We start from the raw sequence: 22,477 nt of genomic DNA, 5'->3' as shown, positions 1-22,477 counted from the left end.
CCTCTTTTGAAGTCTTCATTGTTAAAGTCTTCAACAGAGGTGATTTCAACAACGAAGTCTTCAAAGAAGACACTGAAACAAAATATTTCCTCAGGAGAGATTTCGACCGAGATGATTTCAAAAGAGGTGATTTCAACCGAGATGTTTTCAAGAGAGGTGATTTCAGCAAAGTGACCCTCGATTCGTCATGCACTTACAAAGCGACACGCCATCGTTTACACACACTGTTAATGTGCCGCTATATCCTTCATAAACTCTAACAAAGTGACCGTCGATCCTTTATGTACACTAACAAAGTGACCGTCGATCCTTTATGCACACTGACAAAGTGACCCTCGATCCTTTATATGTACACTAACAAAGTGACCCTCGATCCTTTATGTACACTAACAAAGTGATCCTCGATCCTTTATGTACACTAACAAAGTGATCCTCGATCCTTTATGTACACTAACAAAGTGACCCTCTATCCTTTATGTACACTAACAAAGTGACCGTCGATCCTTTATATCGCATTGACACAAGACTGCCTCCGTGGTCCAGTGCTAGAGCGCCTGGTCGGTGGTTCGATCCCCCTCGGTATTATACCAAAAGACGCTAAAGTTTGTTAAGATGATACTTGCTGTTACCCTGCCTGGCGATCGGCATTAATGGGATAAATCAAGGGCTGGTCGGTTCGGAGTCAGTATACGGTGTCTGAGTGGAGTATTCATGTTAAACTCATGGTATCTCAATGGGCTAGCACTATGAAATTTCACAACCTTGAACCCGACGTTTAACCCATTATAGCCCATTTCACCCGACCCACCATCTACATTGGCCGAGAGACAGTACACGCCTTCAGAAAACAAAACATTACAATACACATACAATAGATTTTGTTTATTCAAGTATATCAAATAGCATATATAGTATAAATATATAAATTAAATTAGAGAAAAATAACAGAGTAACCAATAAACGAATCACATAAGATAAATCATATAAATACATTATACACAAAATGATTTGTATCATACGCTGAAAACACAAGTGTAGGGCTTTGCACACATAAACAAACAGATATCGGATTCTCCTGGGGACAAGTGGCATACAGCCCATCTTCCCCAGGCAAGGGAGTTAACTGACTATAAAAGTCTAGTTTCCACCGAGGCAAGGGAGTTAACTGCTCAATTAACTCCCTTGTTTCGCGAAGATGCACTCAGTCAGGGATCCTGACTGCATGCTCAGACGTGGAGTGTTGATTTTGATTGGATCTGCGCGGTGACCTGGGACACTGTTCAAGACAGGTGATCTGTCAAGAATAATGGTTTGAGGGACAAAGTCGGCACCAAGGAAGTTTAATACTGTGTGATATTGTTGGAATATTGCTAAAAGCGGCGTAAAACCATACTCACTAACTCACTCACTAAACCACAAGCTCAATGATGAGTGGCGTCTCCACCTCAAACCTCCGTGGGTTGCCTTTGAGCGGCACATCCTTCACGCGCTTGTACGTTTGTTTGTTTGTTGTTTATCGCCGCTTTCAGCAATATTCCATCTATATGACGGAAGTCTGTAAATAATCGAGTCTTGACCAAGACATTCCAGTGATTGACATCATGAGCATCTATACACGCAATTGGTATACGATTACATGCATCAACCAAGTCAGCGAGCCTGACCACCCAATCCCGTTAGTCGCTTCTCAGGACAAGCATAGCCGGCTTTTACGGCAAGCATGGGTTGGTGAACACCTACTCTGTGCACACACAGTCGGATAACAATACAATATGACAAGAGACATGAAGTTAGACATCATTATCCCAATAGCTCATTTAAAAGTGCGTATTAAGAAGGTATGGGATGAGGTGAAAGCACATGACAAAAAGGAGGGTCTCTATTGACTTCAGCTGTTGTATTCTAATATAAGGGTAACGCTATTTTTCAGGGCATTATCATTTGCAGAAGCCCGAGGTCTTCCATTAACTGCCCGACGAAGGAGGGCAGTTGAAAAGACCGAAGGGTTCTGTAAATGATAATGCCCTGAAAAATAGCGTTACCCTTATATTAGATTAAAGGCCCGTCGTCAAGTTATATGAGGGCATTATCAAGTTACAGTGGCCCGCTCATTTCTGATAACATGCGGGCGTTTTTATGATAATTCTATCCATTTTAGCTATAAGGATGCGTAACAGAGGGCTAATGGACAAGGAGGCACAACCATATGATAGAAACAAAATTGAAAAGAATTCAAATTACAGAATACCATACAATTAAAGATAAACTATGGAAACAAAATGGTAATATTGTCACACTGTGATACATGGTTTACAGGCGCAAGAACAGGTCAACAAAGACACCAAGCACACTACTTGGCAAGCTTTAAAGTTACAAAAATATATTGTACACCATGCCATACGTGGTTGAAAATACTAGAATATTATCAAACACTGCTTTTAACTAAAATAAATATGTATAATAAAATATGTATGATCTACTCTCGTTTCAGATATTTCTGATATACGAGTAAAAACGCTAAAGATGAAAAGGTACTAAACAGAGTGTGAGTGAGTTGGGTTTAACGCCGCTTTTAACATTATTCCAGTTATATCGCGGTGTGTCAGCTTAATGTGGGAGGAGAGCCTGAAGTGATGCGGGTCTCACACGTTTACCACTTCGGTAAAACTAACGATCAAGGGTATGGTGCTGACAAACCTAGAAACATAATCGGGGCGAACCGGAATTCGAAAACATAATCATAGGTTTCTGGCGTGCCCAAGGGACGCAACTCTGCACAGCGAATCGCGGCGCCTTAGACGACTGGGCCACCCGTGTCCCCGTAATAAACAGAAGCAAATGAAACAAAATTATAAATCATGAACAAGATATGCGCTCGTAAGAATGAGCGAATCAGTTAACGTCAATAATATTAGTGTTCCGGTTGTTTCACGGGGTGTTGGGAGAAACACCCAAAATGATGAAGGTCTTAGATGTTTACCACTGTAAATAAACCCAGGAACATGGACATCGTGCTGACACCATGAATCGCAATCAGGGTGTACACGTGATCAGATGTTTCAGGCACGCCATGCCCGATCCTATCACCAGGGCCCACTTGCACAAAGCGGTCTTAGCGCTATTGTAAGCCTATGTTAAAGTATTGGAGTTATGATCATCTTAGCGCTAAGATCGCTTTGTTCAAGTGGGCCCCTGATCCCATTGACAACTAGCATGAGGTATTGGGGACGTATTCTGACCCTGATTCCCCACATGTGTTCAATACGTCTCTGGTTACAATATGTGAAGGCTATTTCTAGCGCCCCCGCTGTGATATTGCTGGTATAGTGCTTAAAGCGGCGTAAAACAATACTCACTCACTCACTCTATTTTCACTGCTATAAACTGTCGGGACTAAGAAAGTATACACTTCAAAATTGTATTTGACCAAAATATTACGGACGTTCTCAAAACGTTACTAGGCTGAAACAGTCGCCGTAACAACTGGGATCATACAATTCCAGTACTCACGCTGACGCCGCACAGACATATATACACAAAAGAACAGGCGTCCAAAAGCATACCGTATTCGACGCAATAAGCGCCTCAAAATTAGAATAATATTTTGGTGATAAAAAAGTTGAGTTGAAAGATAAATTTCGTGGTTTATGCTGACAGCCTGAAATGTCAGATATATTTTTCAAGAATTTAATTGCTCATAATTAAGGGTGCATATAACGCACGAGTGCGTATTATAGGCGAATAAATAAGTCTTGAGTACATTAATCAATCGGAAGGGGTGCTAATTGGGATTGTTCACTAGACAATATATTAGCAAATATCGCCGTGGGCGCTTATTACGTCGGATACGGTATTTGTAATCCATTTTCAGTCATGATAAACCACTGTGCACAGGAATGCACTCAGAATAGTCACGAATACAGCATTCTTTCTGACAGTTGCGCCAGAGCCGGAAGTAGGTGCCCCCAGTCCTTGCAACAAGGACTGTATCTCATCAGGCTGAAGAGGAGACACGCTGGGGAGTTCCTGGGCGGGTTGCCCTCTCGTAACTGTCAGTAACTGGGAAATGGCCGTCGCAAGGCCAGCGCCTGCTGTGCCGAAACCCAGAAGGGTTGGCACCAAGGATCTCAGAGACAGTCGTGCTGTGTTCGACCCAGCTTTAGCGGCCCTGAAGAGGTGTGACAATCTGTTTTGAATTTTTACTTTCTTGGCACTATTTCCAAATCTTTTCCGAAAGAAATTGATTTGGGATGTTGCTTTCTTGAATATGGAAGTGTTTTTCACCAAAGGAACTTTAGGTGTTTTAATTACTTTTCTTGTCCTGGGTAGAAATCTTTTAGGAGATCGGATGTCTCGGTGGAAGGGTATTCTGCTGTCCTCATCAGGGCCGGTTTGTGTTTCTGTGACGTCATTGGTGGATGGGATGATGACATCATCAGACTTTGACGTCATATATGTCCCTACGGCCTGTGTTGACGTCAGAGTCAGGAGGAGCAATGTGTAGTAAAGGGTCACCATGGTTCCTGGAATAATAATAATAATAATGATAAATCCAATGAAATCATTTATGTGATTGAATTTTCTGTCCCTTTTGTCACAAATGTGATTGACAGGATTCAGGAAAAACTTGGCAAATATGCAGACCTCGCTTTCGAAATACCCAGGGGACGCAACTCTGCACAGCGAATTACGGTGCCTCAGACGACTGGGCATCTCCTTCCCCCAACATTGCTAAGAAGTAGAGAAAACAACTGAAAGTATAATCCAAACATTATTGCCATAGAAGAGAAAGAAACATTTTATTAGATACTAAATTTTGGTGTCTGTATTACAATATGAGTTTGTGACTCTTTAGGCCAAAATAGTAGCGTTTCTTCAGAATAGTAATACAGGGTACGATAAAATATTGCGGTGCCTATGTTTCCCCATGTATTTACCTCACAACATCGTATACGACAGAGCAATGCAACGTAGACGTTTGGCGACAATATGAAATGCAATATAAAGATATTGTTAAAAAATCACCAGCTGTGACGATTACACAATTCACGTAGAAATATCCCCTGGACAGTGAAACCTCGAGACTGAAGAGTCAAAGAAGTTAGGTGAAATTGGGTTTAACGTCGCGTCCAAGATTATTGCACTTATATAGCGACGTGCATGCACGTGTATGTGTGGCTGCTTGTACTGTGCTAGCCCCCTGAGATACCATGCCGCAGTTTAACATGAATACCCCACTCAGACACAGTATACTGACTCCGAGCCGACCAGTCCTTGTGTTGGCCCCTTAATGCCGAGCGCCAGACAGGGTAACAACAAGTACCAACTTTTAACGTCTTTTGGTATGACGCGGCCCGGGATCGAACCCCGGACCTTCCGCTCTCCGGGCGGACGCTCTACCACTAGACCACGGAGGCGGCGAAGAGTCAAAGAAGTCTCATTGCATTTGAAGGCCTAACCAACCCCCTGAAAATAAAAATGGTTCCTTATCGTCATAGATCTATTCATTTTCGTATCGCTAGAGGGTCGGGTAGCCTAGTGGTTAAAGCGTTCGCTCGTCACGTCGAAGACCCGGGTTTGATTCCCAATATGGGTACAATGTGTGAGGCCCATTCCTGGTTTCCCACGCCGTGATATTGCTGGAATATTGCTAAAAACGGCGTAAAACCATACTCACTCACTCACGTATCGCCAGATAACATGGAACCGACTGGACCCACCAACCCAGAATGAATAACATTACCCCTATGAGAAGAGTGTTGTTGCTGCTGCTTTAGGTGTTTAAGAGGCGCCTTCTGCCTCAGCAGTTTCGGCTGACCTGCCCCTTTGCTGACCCGTGAAGATTCCGGGGTAGAATAGGTCTTCAGCAACCCATGCTTGCCGTAAAAGGTGACTATGCTTGTCGTAAAAGGCGACTTACATGATCGGGTGGTCAGGCTCGCTGACTTGGTTGATGCATGTCATCGATCCCAATTGGGTGGATCGATGCTCATGATATTAATCATTGGAATGTCTGGTTCAGACTCGATTATTTACAAACCGCCGTCATATAGCTGAGTGCTCCGTTACCAACAAACCAAACCAATGCTCCTCTTTGGGACTCATGTGTGTGAGTAGGGAACAAATATCCAGTTTTAGCAGATGCACATTTTAGCTGTTCTCAATGCTAATTGGTCAGTTGAAGCGATATGACGTCACATCGCAGTCGTTATTGAGGATAGAACGAAATGGGGTCATCCATTGTTCATGACCGCACAAATTGTTAACATTACATCATCATAACAATACGTTAACTTCACTGACGTGGTAGTGTTGATATTTCGGGCGTAATTCTACATTTTCTATCCTAACAATAAGTAATATATATATAGAGTACGCTACCCGAAGCACTTAATTACGGATAATCTGTCCCTCGTGAACGAATGATCCCGGGGCCTTTGGCGAGTGAATGAATGGTTTAAGCGCCTTTGGAGACAGGTGTGTTTGGACCATGGAATTACATGGATATAAAATAAAGTCGTTAGTAATTCCTGTGAAGGTTTCATATTTGGCTTTTGTGAGTCTCTAAACTGAGATCATGCTTTAACACACAGATCTTACACAGAGGTAGACTTGGATGTAGAACTAGTAAACATTGATGAACATAAATTATTCGAAGAAATTGGATAAGATAAAAAAAATATGAAAATATGGGCAATGAGACCTTTAGCACCCATATGCAGGATTATTATTACCAAAAAACTCAGTCGTAAAGCCGCTAACTGTCGTTCGGAATGTTGCGCATTAACATTTTCGAGGTCGTATACGTATGATTACATTCGGACTTTCATTTTCGCGATCTCCTAAGCGACGGTCTGATTGGTCGGATGAAAGGTTTTCAGTGACCCATTCATGTTGTTCTCACCGCTATTTTGCATATTACACCAAATGGAATCTGTTCGGGAGGATAATCGAGACTGGTTATTCTCGGCAGTTAATGTTACATATTTACAAGCATACTGACGGCTAGGTACAGGTTCTACTACACCAAATCAGAACCAGTTTGGACAGTGCGGTTTTCGTAGGGCCTTCAGTGCAGATCGAGAGATATCTGCAGGCTGTGATTGGAGGATATTCTGTAATATTTTTATGTCTTTCAAATGTACATCCATCCAGTTATTAAAACTGACCAAGTTTTTCTATATTTAGTACTGTCTATTTCAACATGATGACTAATGCTGAATGTGACCACAGCTATTTTCAAGTAGGTGACATTTGGTGCGAAACTGGGGATGGTGTGTTTAGCTTCCTGTACTCGGAAAAGGAGCTGGCTAAGCTGGTCATTTTTAATTTTATTTATTTATTTTATTTCTAAGGCCGAACTGTGCACACACGTACAGGTAATAGCTGTTGAATGCTTAGTTATATAAAAAAAAAATAAAAAAAATATATAATGTACTACAGAAGTCTATGGGAAAACAGGGCGGTCGGGTAGCCTAGTGGTTAAAGCGTTCGCTCGTCACGCCGAAGACCCGGGTTCGATTCCCGACATGGGTACAATGTGTGAAGCCCATTTCTGGTGTCCCCCGCCGTGATATTGCTGGAATATTGCTAAAAGCGGCGTAAAACCATACTCACTCACTCACTCACTTTGGGAAAACATTTTGTTGTGTGTAACCTACAAGGTGTAGGGGTAGGCACAATGAGTATCATGGACACTTTAACATACTCTATAATACTGTCCTTATGGGGAAATATAAAACGGAATGAATGAATGAATGAATGAAAGTTTTAGCACACCGAGACAGGATAATAGAAACTGCACTCCAATAAAGAACTCAGAAGTCTCCTACCTTTGTGATCGGCGCAGCTTCGTATGTGAGAGTTATCTGTAAGTTATCTTCATGAGAGACTGACGGACGATAAACTGACCCCTTATTTATATGCAAATGTACCGTGCGTCTTCCAGGAAATATTTCAGTCATTGTGGTGGTATTTAGCCTAAAAGTGACTATCGCATGTACTTCCCGGTGACAGAATCGATGAATGAATATACCATAATCAGAAATAACGTTGACCAGTTTTAGTCCTTCAGCTTAAATATATAGATGACTGTCAAGTGTGGGACTGGCTGGCGGAACTACATTTCAAGGACATGCCTCATTAACATTAGACAGAGATATATTTAGCTTGTTTAAATTTCAACCGATCTGACGATTTGTAAATACTAATATGAAACTGCCCGGTAATAGAAAGTATACCCTTGAAAACTGGATTTGACCAACACATTACAAACGTTATCAAAACGGTTGAAAACAGTCACAGATACACTGAAAGCTTAATTTTTGAAACTCAACTGTGATACCCGTATCAAATACATAAACACACACATTCACGTGCATGCATGTCGCTATATAAGTGCAATAATCATAGACCCCATTCCACCTCACCTCACACATCTTCAATATATTCATGGGAGCACATTGCATATTTTCTACTGACAGTTTCGATATTTAAACGATGCGTACTATACCTGAACCTTGCCCAACAATTCGAAATGTATTTTATATGGATGCGAGATTTTCCAGTCCAAACATAACTTTAAATTTTAAACATTTTAAATATTTAAACGACGAAACACATTCAGTGAGTTTAACATCAGGGAAACAGTTTCAAATTTTGAAAGAACAACTCTTTTTTTCAAAAATAAACATATGATTTGTTTAAATTATTGTCATATGATATTCATTACAATATTTTCGAAAACAAAAAATACACAGTCGCTTTTGGAGAAAAGATGTAACATAAGAAAGAAGAATGGCATCATCACGGATAACAAAAAAATGCGTTAGTTTGGTATAAAAAGTTATAACAGCCCACCTCTAATAAATCATTGATATATATGTAGAAAATACAAAGGAGCTGAACACACCTCCTTGACGTACACCAATATTACATTCAACTATACCTGAATAAGAATGCTAAAACTGTATACGTGGATAACAGTCCACCTCTAATAAATCATTGATATATATGTAGAATATACAAAGGAGCTGAACACACCTCCTTGACGTACACCAATATTACATTCAAATATACCTGAATAAGAATGCTAAAACTGTATACGTGGATAACAGTCCACCTCTAATAAATCATTGATATATATGTAGAAAATACAAAGGAACTGAACACACCTCCTTGACGTACACCAATATTACATTCAAATAAACCTGAATAAGAATGCTTAAACTGTATACGTGGATAACAGTCCACCTCTAATAAATCATTGATATATATATATAGAAAATAAAAAGGAGCTGAAGACACCTCCTTGACGTACACCAATATTACATTCAAATAAACCTGAAATAAGAATCATCAAATTAACGTTTAACTAGAGACAATCAAATTGATTTGATACAGCCCAGCATTTTTGGAAACCAGCTTTTCGTTGTAAAACAGATCGTAATTTCGATCTATTAATTTGATCAGATTGATTGTCTTTTCCAGACTCGATTATTTACAGACCGTCTGGATTAACCAACCATTTGTAAATATTTCGGCGATCTTAATCAACTACCCATGGGGACTCCGTGTAAGGGTAGAGATCCCAGCAGTCTGTGCTGTGTCGTAAGAGACGGGTGGACAGCCGCAGTAACTTGGCTGGTTGCGTGTCATCGCATCCCACATGCGTGGATGGATGCTCATGATGTCAACCACTGGACTGTCTGTCCCAGACGCGACTATTCACAAACCGTCGTTATATCGCATAAAACATATATAAACAACAAGCAAACAACTCAAACTTGATTAACTGTAATAGTCCATGTAAAAGGGAGGATCACTTGTTACAGAGGTGAGGTGAGGTGAAATGGGGTTTAACGTCGATTTATAGTGCTAGCTCACTGAGATACCATCCCGCAGTTAATATAAATACCACACTCAGACACAGTATACTGACTCTGAGCCGACCAGTCCTTGTTTTAGCCCCTTAATGCCGACCGCCAGACAGGGTAACAACAAGTACAATCTTTTAACGTCTTTTTGTATGACGCGGCCGGGGATTGAACCCCAGACCTCCCGTTATCCGGGCGGACGCTCTACCACTAGACCACGGAGGCGGTCACTTGTTACAGAAGCTGATACGACATTAAACAATAATCACTCACTCACTTGAGTGAGGGTAATGACTATTAGGGTTTCTTCATTTTATGACATTATCTATCGATATATGATTAACTTGATCTGCAGGACCATGTTTTCAGTGTATTTTGTCACCAAACCAGATAAAATGACCATTAATGTTAAATTCTATAACAATGTGAAATTTCAAATTATATTCTACATGGATATAACACGAGGAAAGATATATCCTCATAGCATACGTGAAAATGTAGACGTGATGAACACGGCCTCTGATAACTCATTTGCTATTTTCTAACTTGAAACAGATAAAAGACGAGATAGGGAGTGTACATGCACGACGACACCATGAGTAACGTGAAGGGGGTGGGGGTGGGGGTGGGGTGTTGGGGTTGGGGGGGTGTTGGGGTTGGGGGTGGTGGTGTATGTGTGTGTGTGTGGGGGGGGGGGGGGGATGGTGTGTTAAAGTTTCGAGGACAATTCTCCGGGAACTAGTTGACTCATGTATACAAATATACGTGACATGATCCTCTGCTCCATTTTCGGTTTCTGTCATGACCAGAAGGAAATAAGCCAGCAGCAATACTTGGTATAAAAGTGGCGCAAGTTGTTCACTCTTCCATAGACATCTGTATCCCGTTACAACGAGAACCACACAGACTTACTCAGGTACGTGGTGTAAGTATATGTCTCGCTTATCCGACGAAACAGATTCTGTTGGGGGTAGAAGGCAAAATAGCGGTGAAAACTATATGAATGGATCACTGAAAATCAGTGATGACACCAGGTGTTCGCGAAAAAGTTAGGATAAAAATGACGTATTTGTTGCCTGACATTACGTAGCACTACTCCGGGCGTGTGACTTGTGAGTGAGTGAGTGGGTGAGTGTGTGAGTGAGTGAGTAAGTGAGTGAGTGTGCTCGGGTGGGTGGGTGTGTGGGTGAGTGAGTGAGTGAATGAGTGTTGAGTGAGTGAGTGAGTGAGTGAGTGAGTGAATGAGTGATGTTTAACGACACAGTCAGCAATATCGCGTCTGTATCATGTCATCTATATACTAATCCAGTCTGGCCATGCAGACACAGGAGTGGTTGACAGCAAGAGCAACGATCCACGCCGCCTGTGTATGGTGACATACAATCTGCCAGGTCACACACTGCATCCACCCAATCCTCATTTAAGTCGACTAGTCGTAACAAATACGTCCGTTGTTTTCTTAAGTCCTCTACATCTATATTTTTTTTGACCGATACATTATGTTATCAAATGACAGTCGTTTATAAAGCACCTTATTAATTAGCAAATGACACACACTTCGCGATATTGTATCACGGGGATGGTGCTGACCAACCAAGGATCATAATCAGGGCGAATCTGAGGTGAGAAACCTCGGATCCTGCCACGCAAAAGGGACGCAACTCTCCCGTTCTTATACAAATAAAACATATCTGAATAATTCTCGTTGTTGCTAAACATATATACCTCAATCAAACCTTGGCATCATATTTGAAAAGATTGAAACAGTCAATTTGCTTGCTTGCAAGAAATGTCTCAGCGTTGGTCCCAAAGCACCAAGTGTTATTGTATATGATGAATGTGGCCGATTTCCTTTATATATACAGTAAACTACGGTTATTACGAACTCAAAGGGACTACTAATTTTAGTTCGTTATAACCGTAATTCGTTATAAGCATATATACAACATAACTACAGCATATAGTCGGGACTAAAAAGTTAGTTCGTTATATCCGTTAGTTCGTTATAAGCATGTTCGTTATAACCGTAGTTTACTGCAAATGAATCATGTCGTCGTATAAAATACTGGCTTTAACGTACCGAAATGCACAATGATAGGATTCCTAAGAAAGCCTGTGATATGCTTATGTACTATGATAATTGTGGACACCAAACCCATGCAACTCCTGTACGCACTTTATTGTTTTCACATAGATTTGTATTTGTATGGATTGCTTAGTGTGTTGGAGATATATTTACTTTTCTTAGACTGTAGAAAAAGGTTGCAACTGATATGTGTCATCAATCATGGAATATTATTACAGAAAACAGTTCAAGATATAACATATATAAAGAGTTTAACAGCTTAATCGAACCTGAGAAGTAACACACCCATTTTAATAGATAGAAACTATTAGAAAGCGACGTAATATGGTGATACGACAGAACGGGTTGAAAGTTAACGAAGGGAGATAGTTGGAGATTTAAGTTTACGTTTATGTGCTCTTTGTAATCTAGGGATAGAAGATATACTTTTACTTAAATATGTAATTCCTATAAAGAACATAAACCACCTCTATCTGCCTAAACTGTATTGTCATAATCCGAAAATGTATAAATCTTAGCGTAAAGGCGTCTGTCTTCAAACGATGAAATGTTAAGAAATTTATGTAAATATCTATGTCATAGTTATAAAATGAGACAAAGTTTTGCAAACATTAGAATACTATGATATAGGGTACGTATTAATTCATGTACCATTGTTGACGTATATATATATACTTTCTCCGTGTATACTTACCCGTGACGATTCCGGGGTAGAATAGGTCTTCAGCAACCCATGCTTGCCGTAAAAGGTGACTATGCTTGTCGTAAAAGGCGACTAATAGGATCGGGTGGTCAGGCTCACTGACTTGGTTGATGCATGTCATCGATCCCAATTGGATGGATCGATGCTCATGATATTAATCACTGGATTGTCTGGCCATACTCGATTCATTTACAGACCGACGTCACATAGGTGGAATATTGCTGAGTGCGGCGTTAAACAAGACTAAAAGACGTGACTACTCATTGAGAACAAGTTGATTGTGTTAACAAGGAAACAGATACTACCGCCAACACGACTACCCGTACACGAAGACACACCTTTCCTCTCCGCCATTGTGTAACTGATACATTTAGGACATAAATTGTTTCTGTGACAAACAGTGTACACCAGTTGATCACTGATTACGTGGATTTGATATTTCCGGGAAGCGACGTGACCAGCAAGCAAGCCCTTTAACCAGCTGGTTACGTCATGGCTCTATAAAAAGAAACGCAGCAACCTTAATGACACACAGACACGTAGAGTTAATGTTCAGAATACAACAAACAAATGCACTGGAGAAATACGTATATTTATGGTCATGCTCTTATTCAAATCTTCATCACAAACATCCTACTTTTTTTATTGTGTGAATAGGGGGCACGGGTGGCCCAGTCGTCTAAGGCGATTCCCTGTGCTGAGTTGCGTCCCTTGGGCACGCCAGAAACCTATGATTGTGGGTTCGAATCCCGGTTCGACCCGATTATGTTTCTAGGTTTGTCAGCACCATACCCGTGCTCGTGGGTTTCACCGAAGTGGTAAACGTCTGAGACCTGCATCACTTCGGGATTTCCTCCCACATTAAGCTGAGACGCCATGATATAACTGTAATACTGTTAAAAGCGGCGTTAAACCCAAATCACTACCACTATTGTGTGAATAACATGTTCCTGTGTTTTAATTGGGACAAAGGTGGATACAATAAGCTTTCTAAAGATTATCTTTTGTTCTTCGTTTCGGTTAAAGTCCTGGTTTTCGTTTAAATGTACAGTAATTCGAAAGGAAATACAACATGGAGGTGTGTCTTTGTTTTTCACATTAATACGGATCAACATCACGCTTAAGAAGTGGTTTATCATGAGCACAATCATTTAGGTCATACGTCAGTCTGTAAAAAATATATAATCTATATCATCATTATAATAATTACCTTTAGTTATCAATAAATGTATATCATCACTAACGTTTTCTTTGAGTATATCATAAATTAAAGATGATTACCACTCGGTCTGTATCAGAAGGTTACTTTTTCATTTTTCTATTTTATTTATCCTTTTTCGTAATCCCAATTGAGAATAGTGAATGAGTATGGTCTTACACCGCTTTTAGCAATAGTCCAGCAACATCAAGGCGGGAGACACCAGAAATAGGCTTTAAACATTGCACCCATGTGGGGAATCGAACGCGACGAGCGAACGCTTTAACCACTGGACTATCCCACCGCGCCGAGTTGGAATAGACCCCTAGTAACGTATGCTTGACGTTAGATGCGATTAAATGGTTCTGTAGTCCTAACGAAACTGCTCAATAGTAAAGGTATCATAAGGACTAGTAGAAACTGGCCCATTTTAAAAGTTTTGCTAAATGTTATCATCATAAGGACTAGTGGACAAAAACTGTTAGTTTCTAACCCTGGTTGATCGTATGACATTGTACCCTGACGGCACACAATATCAATCTTTGTCTGCTGAAAACTAGACTATTTATAGGCCTGTGTGATGTGGCTGGAACCTAGCTGACTGTGGCGTTAAAAATTAAAATATAATATGCTAATGTTCCATGTTTTATTGTTACAGACAATGGCAATGGTGGCAATAGTCCTCGCACTTACTGTTCTGTCGACACAATCGGTGCGGGCAATGATAGCAATCGGTCAGCGAAATGAGACACAGGATCAAGTGAAGACCGAAATCTCATTTAACCACTCATCTTTTCCGGATGCTGATGCTGCGCATGTGTATGAGCACCACAGCTCTGACATCCGGTCCGCGATGAAGTCTACAAGATGGACAGAGAACCCAGAGGGAGGTAGACAAGGTTCCAACTTGATGATGGAGAAGACGCAAGGACGTGATGGCGGGAGGCAAAAGAGAGCTGCTATATTTGCTGCAGCAGTACCCATCATAGGGGAATTCTTCCGCAGTATCTTTCAGGGTTCGTCAAATACTCCGAATTGTATGACTGAGGCCCAGTTGGAAAGAAAGTTTCAAGAATACCAGCTGTTGTTGCTGGCATCAGGTGTGTATTCAATTCATCTTAGTAAGGACCATTGGTGTTTGGTCTTAGTAGTTGATGCCTTTGTAATCTTTCGTCTTTAAGGTCAAGGGAGTAGGGGCAATTTTAAGTATCGATGACTCCCTGAAAAGATGTTAAACGTGAAAAAAGTCGAATCTGATAGCATGGGACCAAAACAGATGCTACACCGAGAAATCAATAGAATTGTATTAACCAAAATAGGTGGGAAGAAATGTATTGTTTGTGCGAACGGTTTCTTACACGAATAATTAAGTAGTACATATATAATGATGAACTGCCTTAAATATAGTTTCATTATCTGTAATACGATGATGCTTGTGGTATTCTACTTGTGAACTGGCTATTACAGGAGTTGCATGGTTGTGTCGTGTCTGGGATTCGAACCCGGAAAATTAGATCATGCTAAGTGACACAACACTGCACCTCGTCCCCTATTTTCTTCAGATATTTGGTACACAGTATTAATATATTTATGACATAAAATATTTTTCCTTTTGTGTTCGCAGGTGCGAAGGAAATCACAGGCGTGTCTGCAGTTGTTCTGTTTATTGGCACCAGTGCCCTGCACGTGGTGTTGGCTCTCCAGATGGGATTCTAAGAGTCTATGTGGAGGAAATATGACCGACACAACACTTCAGTCGTATATACTTACAAGGCACACCTTTGTACATAGCAGCAACATATTTATATCATCTGTAAATATAAGTTATTTGTAGTGATTTACATGTTTTGCAGCGATTTACACGTTATTTATTGTAATTTATTTATTTAAATTATATGGAGGGAAGTAAGCAGAGCGATGTACCAGACAGACTGACAACCACCCACACCAACACATACAAAACCACCCACACACCCACAACGTACAGAGTTACGTCCCTTGATTGTGTCAGGATCCATTGAAAGTGCATTTCATTCCCTACACTCAAAGATAAGCTATACCCATGCCAATGTGATAATACTGATAGTACCATTCAACAAAGGGATCCCAGTTTCTGTAATATCCCGACAGAGGACACCAAAACAGGCTTAACATATTGAGCCATTGCAACTGCAAATTTAGTCATTACTTTTTGTTGTTGTAAAAAAATAATAAATATTACTTGACAAAACGTGTTTTATCTTGTTGGATTTCGGATAAATTGAAAGATAAATACAGATTGTTTGCTGAGTGTCTTTCCTTATGGTAAATATCATATATAAAGAATAAAAAATGTATTGTGCAAGCCTATTTGTCATTCCTTATATTTGACATTTACAATATTTGTCTCATCATATTAGGAACGTTTGTCAATATAAAGAAGGCATCGGTCTCAAGGTTGCAACGCTCAAGACCTCAGTAGAGCTTTCAATCTTTTTTATGGTAGACAGGTGGAGGACATTTCCAAATGTGACGCATCAGTTACAAAAATGTTGTCCGTTGTAATTCCCTATTTTGACTTGTCTTTGCATGTGTTTGTGATCAGGATACGCTCACCTTTTAGCGAGCACCTGGTATCATTACTATTTTATAGTGATTCATAAACACGTGCTCATGATATAGTCGGAATCGTGCATTAGACTCGGCTTAATGCAGAGATTTCTATTGGATATCGAAAGGATTTTGTCGCTTGATTTATTTGATGTTTGGAGCTTGAAAGTAGTTTCGGCTAGGTGGCCTTACATTCGTCACCACTCGCCCCTTTCCGTAACCTGCAAGACTCGTCCCCCTATCGATGAATGTGATGTGCGAAAATACTACAAACCAATCAGAATGCGCGTATGATTTCAAGTTCTTCGTCAAAGAATCCCTTAAAAATATTTTTTGATTTTGCATATGTCTTGCTTCTAAAAATATTCCAAAGACACAGTTAAATGTGTTCAATCATGCTGTATAATTACGCACGTCCAGATGTGCTTTAAATTGCTTCTGAAATATATATATATATATATATATATATATATATATATATATATATATATATGTGAACCATTACGCAACGATTTGACAATTGTTTTAGGTGTGTCCGTTTGCGGTAAGACGGAACCCGGTCGCGAAACTGGTCATGAGAAGGACACGAGTCGCTATTCGGCTTGTCCCGAAATAACACGAGTTGGTCACGAATGGGTGGCCTTATTTGCATATTTATCATATCACGATACCGACTTTATCGGAATGTTTTATGTCATCGATAACACAAACCTTTATATGATTAATCATGTCGCTGAATGGTATATGGTCATGGTATTGATCTTGTAAAGCTTAAACCATATATCGAATTAAAAGAGTGCGAGTTAAAGTTTTCATTGTACAGGTAGTGCCTTTTGGGGAGACTCTTGTTCTTAATAATACATACAAAATAACAAAAAGAACAGTGACTAGCACAACATCGTTTATTCCAGAAACATTACTATTACTATTACTGTAACCAACATTTCTTTAATTAATTAATTAAATTACGCATTTATATAGCGCTACTTATCCAGACAACTGCCTGCTCAAGAGCGCTCAGTCGTATGCTCTTTTGAAGAGGATGGTCTTGAGTTTTGATCTAAAGGTGTTGACATCTTCAGATCCCCTGACATCAATTGACAGTGCATTCCATAGAGTTGCACCTGCTTTTCGTTGCACCACCTTACGGCAGTGATGACTGGAAACTTGACACTGTGAGTACATTTCAATCACTTGACAATCCGGTAGCTCCAGGCGTCTTGTAGAAAACAGTATTTTAAATTCAAGTTGTTATGTTACTATCGATACGTGATCTGCCGATGGATATATCGCGGCACGGAGTATCACGATGCACTAAACGTTCATCAGCATCACTATTAAGTTATTTCCGGTCGGGGTTCTTCAACGTAATCTAGATTATCTTAGAACCTCAGCGTCACCATTGCTAGAAGAGGAATCGCCAAGGACGTCACGGTGACGTATGATGCTGACGCTCCTGAAACAGAACATGTATTCATCAATTATAACTTCACAATGTATGGTAGCGGGTCTTTTCAAAGTAATCATATTTCAGGGATACCGCATGTTTATACGATGTAATATATATCAGTATATTTTGCCTTGCTTAGTGTAATTGATCCATGCCATTGATTAATGTCATTACTACTGATTAATGTCAAAAGATCTTGAGCCGAAAGTTTGATGTTTAATGGCTTTCGAATAACTGATTTATCAATCAGTGGTCTACAAGCAAAATAAGTAAGTTGATAAATAAATATATGAATGAATGAATGAATGAATGAATGAATGAATGAATAAAGAGCGAACGAACAAACGGACGCACGAACGAACGAAAATTAATTTGTTTATTTCTGAAGTACTCTTACCATTCTCCTGTCGTTCGATATCATCCTCCAGAACCTCCATCATTTGGGCCACTCTCTGGGCACTTTCTGCATCTCCGAAATCATGCTGCTTGTCTTTCAAGCCAATGAACTTTTTCAGGATCCCTTTGGCTACAGCTAGCTTAAGTTTTCCCAGAGCGGAGAGGACTTCCTTAAACTTATCCTTTGCCAGAGTGAAAACGGAAGACAGATGTCTGCTAAATCCAGTCTTCAGACCCTCCACAATCTCCTTCACAGACCGCCTAGAACGTGACAGTTTGCTGTTTTGGGTGTCCTGGCTGTCTTGGATGTCCTGGGTGTTCACACAGACCAGTACAACGAGCCACAGAAGGATAATGGAAGACCGCATGTTTCTGAAGAAGAAGGATTCGATTTTTTTATCTGTCCCATGTAACCTCGGTAATCTGGACCCCGTTACTTCGAACAAAATCTGTCATCAAGACTATTAGTGCTTGGAGCTTCTGTACACCTTCGGAATATGTACGCTGACCGAGTGAATGTTGTTTAACCCCGCAATCATTAATATGCCAACTGCATCTTTAGGTCTGTAGATTTGCAAGTTTGGACCGCACAAACCAGTGGCTGACACTATGAGCAATGTTAGACGCCGCCTGGGTACGATGACACGCAAATTAACCAAGTCACCAGACTTCAGTTATATCAAGGCGTGTCATCTTAAGTGCACTCAGCAATATTCCAGCTATATGACGGCGGTCTGTAAATAATCGAGCCTGGACCACAAAATCCAGTGATTGACATCATGAGCATCGATCTACGCAATTCGGATACGATGACATGCATCAACCAAGTCGGCGAGCCTGACCACCCGATCCCGTTAGTCGCATTTTACGAAAAGAATAGGCGCCTTTTATGGCAAGCATGGATCTTCATGGGTGCATTTTAGGGTGAAAGGAAACCCTGAGTGATGCAGGTCTCAGACATCTTACACTTTGGAGAAACCGATGAGTACGAGTATGGTGCCGACAAACCAATGACCATACTCATAGCAAATCTGGGATTCGACCCCATGGAAAGACTAAAGGATACAAGGGGCCTCTGACGACTGGGCCACCCGTGCCCCCAATAAACAGTAGTTGCAAGACACAGACTACATATGTCTTGATAACCTAATCTAAAGAAAACCCAATTAATAATACAGTTAAATTGAAATTAGAATATATTCTCTTATTCGTAACAAACATATAACCTTAGTGATGTTTCAGAGACTTACCGGGGCGGTCGGGTAGTCTAGTGGTTAAAGCGTTTGCTCGTCACGCCGAAGACCCGGGTTCGATTCCCGAAATGGGTACAATGTGTGAAGCCCATTTCTGGTGTCCCCCGCCGTGATATTGCTGGAATATTGCTAAAAGCGGCGTAAAACCATACTTACTCACTCACTCACTCACTCACTCAGAGACTTACCCTAACTGTAGATAATTTTGAGGCAATCTGTCCTCATCACGGATGTCATGAATATACATTAATGTGTTTTCAGTATTTCAAAGAGAAACTGAATGTGATTTTTTTCATTAGTACGTCTCTTATTCTTATGTAAATTGTTTGAGTAGCTGTGCTTTCTGTCATGCTTCCTTTCGCGAAAACCTAGTGACATCACTAATTTTCAGTGATAAGTTCATAAAATTTTCATAACTATTTGCCTTTTACGGCTAATGGCGTCCGTTTCGGCAGATAAAATCGAATCTCACTGTTCTCTGACGTTAACGTTTTACACAATAAATATAAATGTAACATTCCGTCAGTGGCAATATTTCATAATGAATATTTAAAGTTAATTAGCTTGGCAAGCGTGAACATACTGTGTGAACCTAGCTGGCTAAACTGAGGGTGGCGCGTAAATATTTTATATCAATATTTTATTTTTTTTAAAATGAAACATTACAAAAAAAATGTCTTAACATCTTGTTAAAAGTTTCAAACAGGAGAAAAGTGTAAAAAAGGTCTTACATGCGCCCGTCGCCATCTTGGATTAGTGCAATTTTCGGACACCTACATTTTGTATTTATAACATTCTTCGATGCTTCACAGTTATTATATATAAGTCACATACCTTTCCCTGTGGTGTATGGCTGTGGATGGATTAGATCGGTGCAGCTTCTGTAGAGCTTCTGCTGTGGGACGCTAGCGCCACATCCGTTATATATGGTCAGCTGTGACCTTTCATCCTGCCGTCGGGAGATGATGCGACACCCTTGCTTCCTCAGCTGTGTCGGGGAGGGTGCCAAGTTGTGATTACTCAGCCCCTTTTCTCAACGGAGGAGGGCGTTGAGGTTATGGGCCACAATTGGATATTTCCTATATGCCTCTGAGATGAGAGCCTTCCTTCCATGGCTTCCTCTGAATTGACTATGACCATCCACTCTTTAACCGTGATCTGGCTGAAACAGTGATGACTGTGACTTACATTGACGAACTACTCACAACAAGCATGAAATCATATCTCTCATAGCGCCATAACGTCAAGAGCCTGGATTTATCATCCAAAACTGGTAAGCTGGTTCCCGGCTCCCTATGCGCGACGTCAACTTGTGATATTAGAGGCGGGGCCCAGCTTACCAAAACTGGGTCCCACGGGAGATATCGATTGCGTGAGAGCAAGCGATATCTTAAGCTGGGCCCCGTCTCTAATATCACAAATTGACGACGCCCATAGGGAGCCGGGAACCAGCTTAGCGATATCTACATTGCAGATATCGCTGCAATGAAATTGCATCACAATGCATTGCAGACGTCATTGCTTACCATGACGTCAGAATCACATGACGTCAGAATCACATGACGCCAGAATCACTAATGGTTCTGCTACTGAAACTGTTAGCAGTACTTTTTACACCAACTTAACATCCAGAAACGAGTAACTCTACTGTTATCGATGACTACATATTGTAACTATTAATTATGTGTTTAATGTAACTACTTCGCAACATACGAAATATTCATACGTTTTATCTGCGTTATTGCTACATATAGAATGCTGGACTGCCTTAATATATCTTCAGTATCTGTAACGCTAAGTGGCTGGTGGTAGTCTACTTGTGAACTGGCTATAGTGGGAGGACCAGAATGGGGACAGGATGTCATGAGATGGTTCAAGGGTAATGACCGCAATCGGCCAATATCAGCTGGATCTTATACACAGTGTGATTGTTTAGTAATAGCTATGTTCATATATAAGTGGTTTATTTCAAGATAAAACATTATTCTTTCATGACGTCATCTCTGGAGATTTGAATAAACGCAGTGGCCGACAATCGTTTTTTTAAAGAAAAGATTCAGATAGTCGACGTGAGGATTGTGAGAATGATAAGGAAATACCAAATTTAACCCACCTGTTCGTAAAATAAACTTGTCCGAATTTCAGAGGTCGGATTCTATTCAGGGAGATATCATTATTAAAATTAGGGTAAATAATTGAATATATAGTTTGTACATTTGATCACCATACAGGCTTCGCCCCCTCATTATTTCTTATAAAAAATAAACGACTGTTGTTTATCGTTCAACAAAACACTGCCTGGAGAAGGAACCACTCGTCATTTATTTCTTGAATATATACTTCACCAGGCAACTAATGGTTTGGATGTAATTGCCGTTGAGGTGTATATCTACAATACTGTGGTGTTGCATTTTAACGCAACATTTAATCACAATGTCATCACCAACAGGTAGTGATGATAGTACATGTCACAGCAAGTGTGCATGCGTGTATGTAGGAAGGTGTACCTGACACAGTAATTGTGCATGCGTGTATGTAGGAAGGTGTACCTGACACAGTAATTGTGCATGCGTGTATGTAGGAAGGTGTACATGACACAGTAATTGTGCATGCGTGTATGTAGGAAGGTGTACATGACACAGTTATTGTGAATGCGTGTATTTAAGGAGGTGTACATATCACAGTTATTGTGTATGTGTGTATGTAGGAAGGTGTACATGTCACAGTAATTGTGCATGTGCGTGTGTAAGGAGGTGTTCATGTCACAGTAATTGTGCATGTGCGTGTGTAAGGAGGTGTACATGTCACAGTAATTGTGCATGTGCGTGTGTAAGGAGGTGTACATGTCACAGTTATTGTGCATGCGCGTGTGTAAGGAGGTGTACATATCACAGTAATTGTGCATGTGCGTGTGTAAGGAGGTGTAC

General features: G+C 40.5%; 2 protein-coding genes and 1 pseudogene across 2 annotated transcripts; 1 reads left to right on the top strand and 2 right to left on the bottom strand.

Moving 5' to 3' along the window:
- Window positions 1-3,867: 3,867 nt before the first annotated feature.
- On the bottom strand, window positions 3,868-4,518 carry LOC139474300 (uncharacterized). Its single transcript, XM_071257254.1, has one exon. It carries the CDS (start codon window positions 4,516-4,518, stop codon window positions 3,868-3,870), a length of 651 nt encoding a protein of 216 aa, XP_071113355.1.
- A 10,005-nt stretch (window positions 4,519-14,523) lies between these two features.
- LOC139476093 (uncharacterized) lies at window positions 14,524-15,929 on the top strand. Its single transcript, XM_071259344.1, has 2 exons — window positions 14,524-14,962; window positions 15,487-15,929. The coding sequence occupies exons 1-2, from the start codon at window positions 14,524-14,526 to the stop codon at window positions 15,576-15,578; spliced, it is 531 nt and encodes a 176-aa protein (XP_071115445.1). The 3' UTR covers window positions 15,579-15,929.
- A 1,449-nt stretch (window positions 15,930-17,378) lies between these two features.
- Window positions 17,379-20,467, bottom strand: LOC139474702 (uncharacterized; annotated as a pseudogene).
- Window positions 20,468-22,477: the final 2,010 nt, after the last annotated feature.

Source organism: Haliotis cracherodii, unplaced genomic scaffold (assembly GCF_022045235.1).
Source record: "Haliotis cracherodii isolate W230 unplaced genomic scaffold, xgHalCrac1.p SCAF_3, whole genome shotgun sequence".
NCBI lineage: Eukaryota > Metazoa > Mollusca > Gastropoda > Lepetellida > Haliotidae > Haliotis > Haliotis cracherodii.
This window is presented reverse-complemented; position numbering and strand designations above follow the sequence as displayed.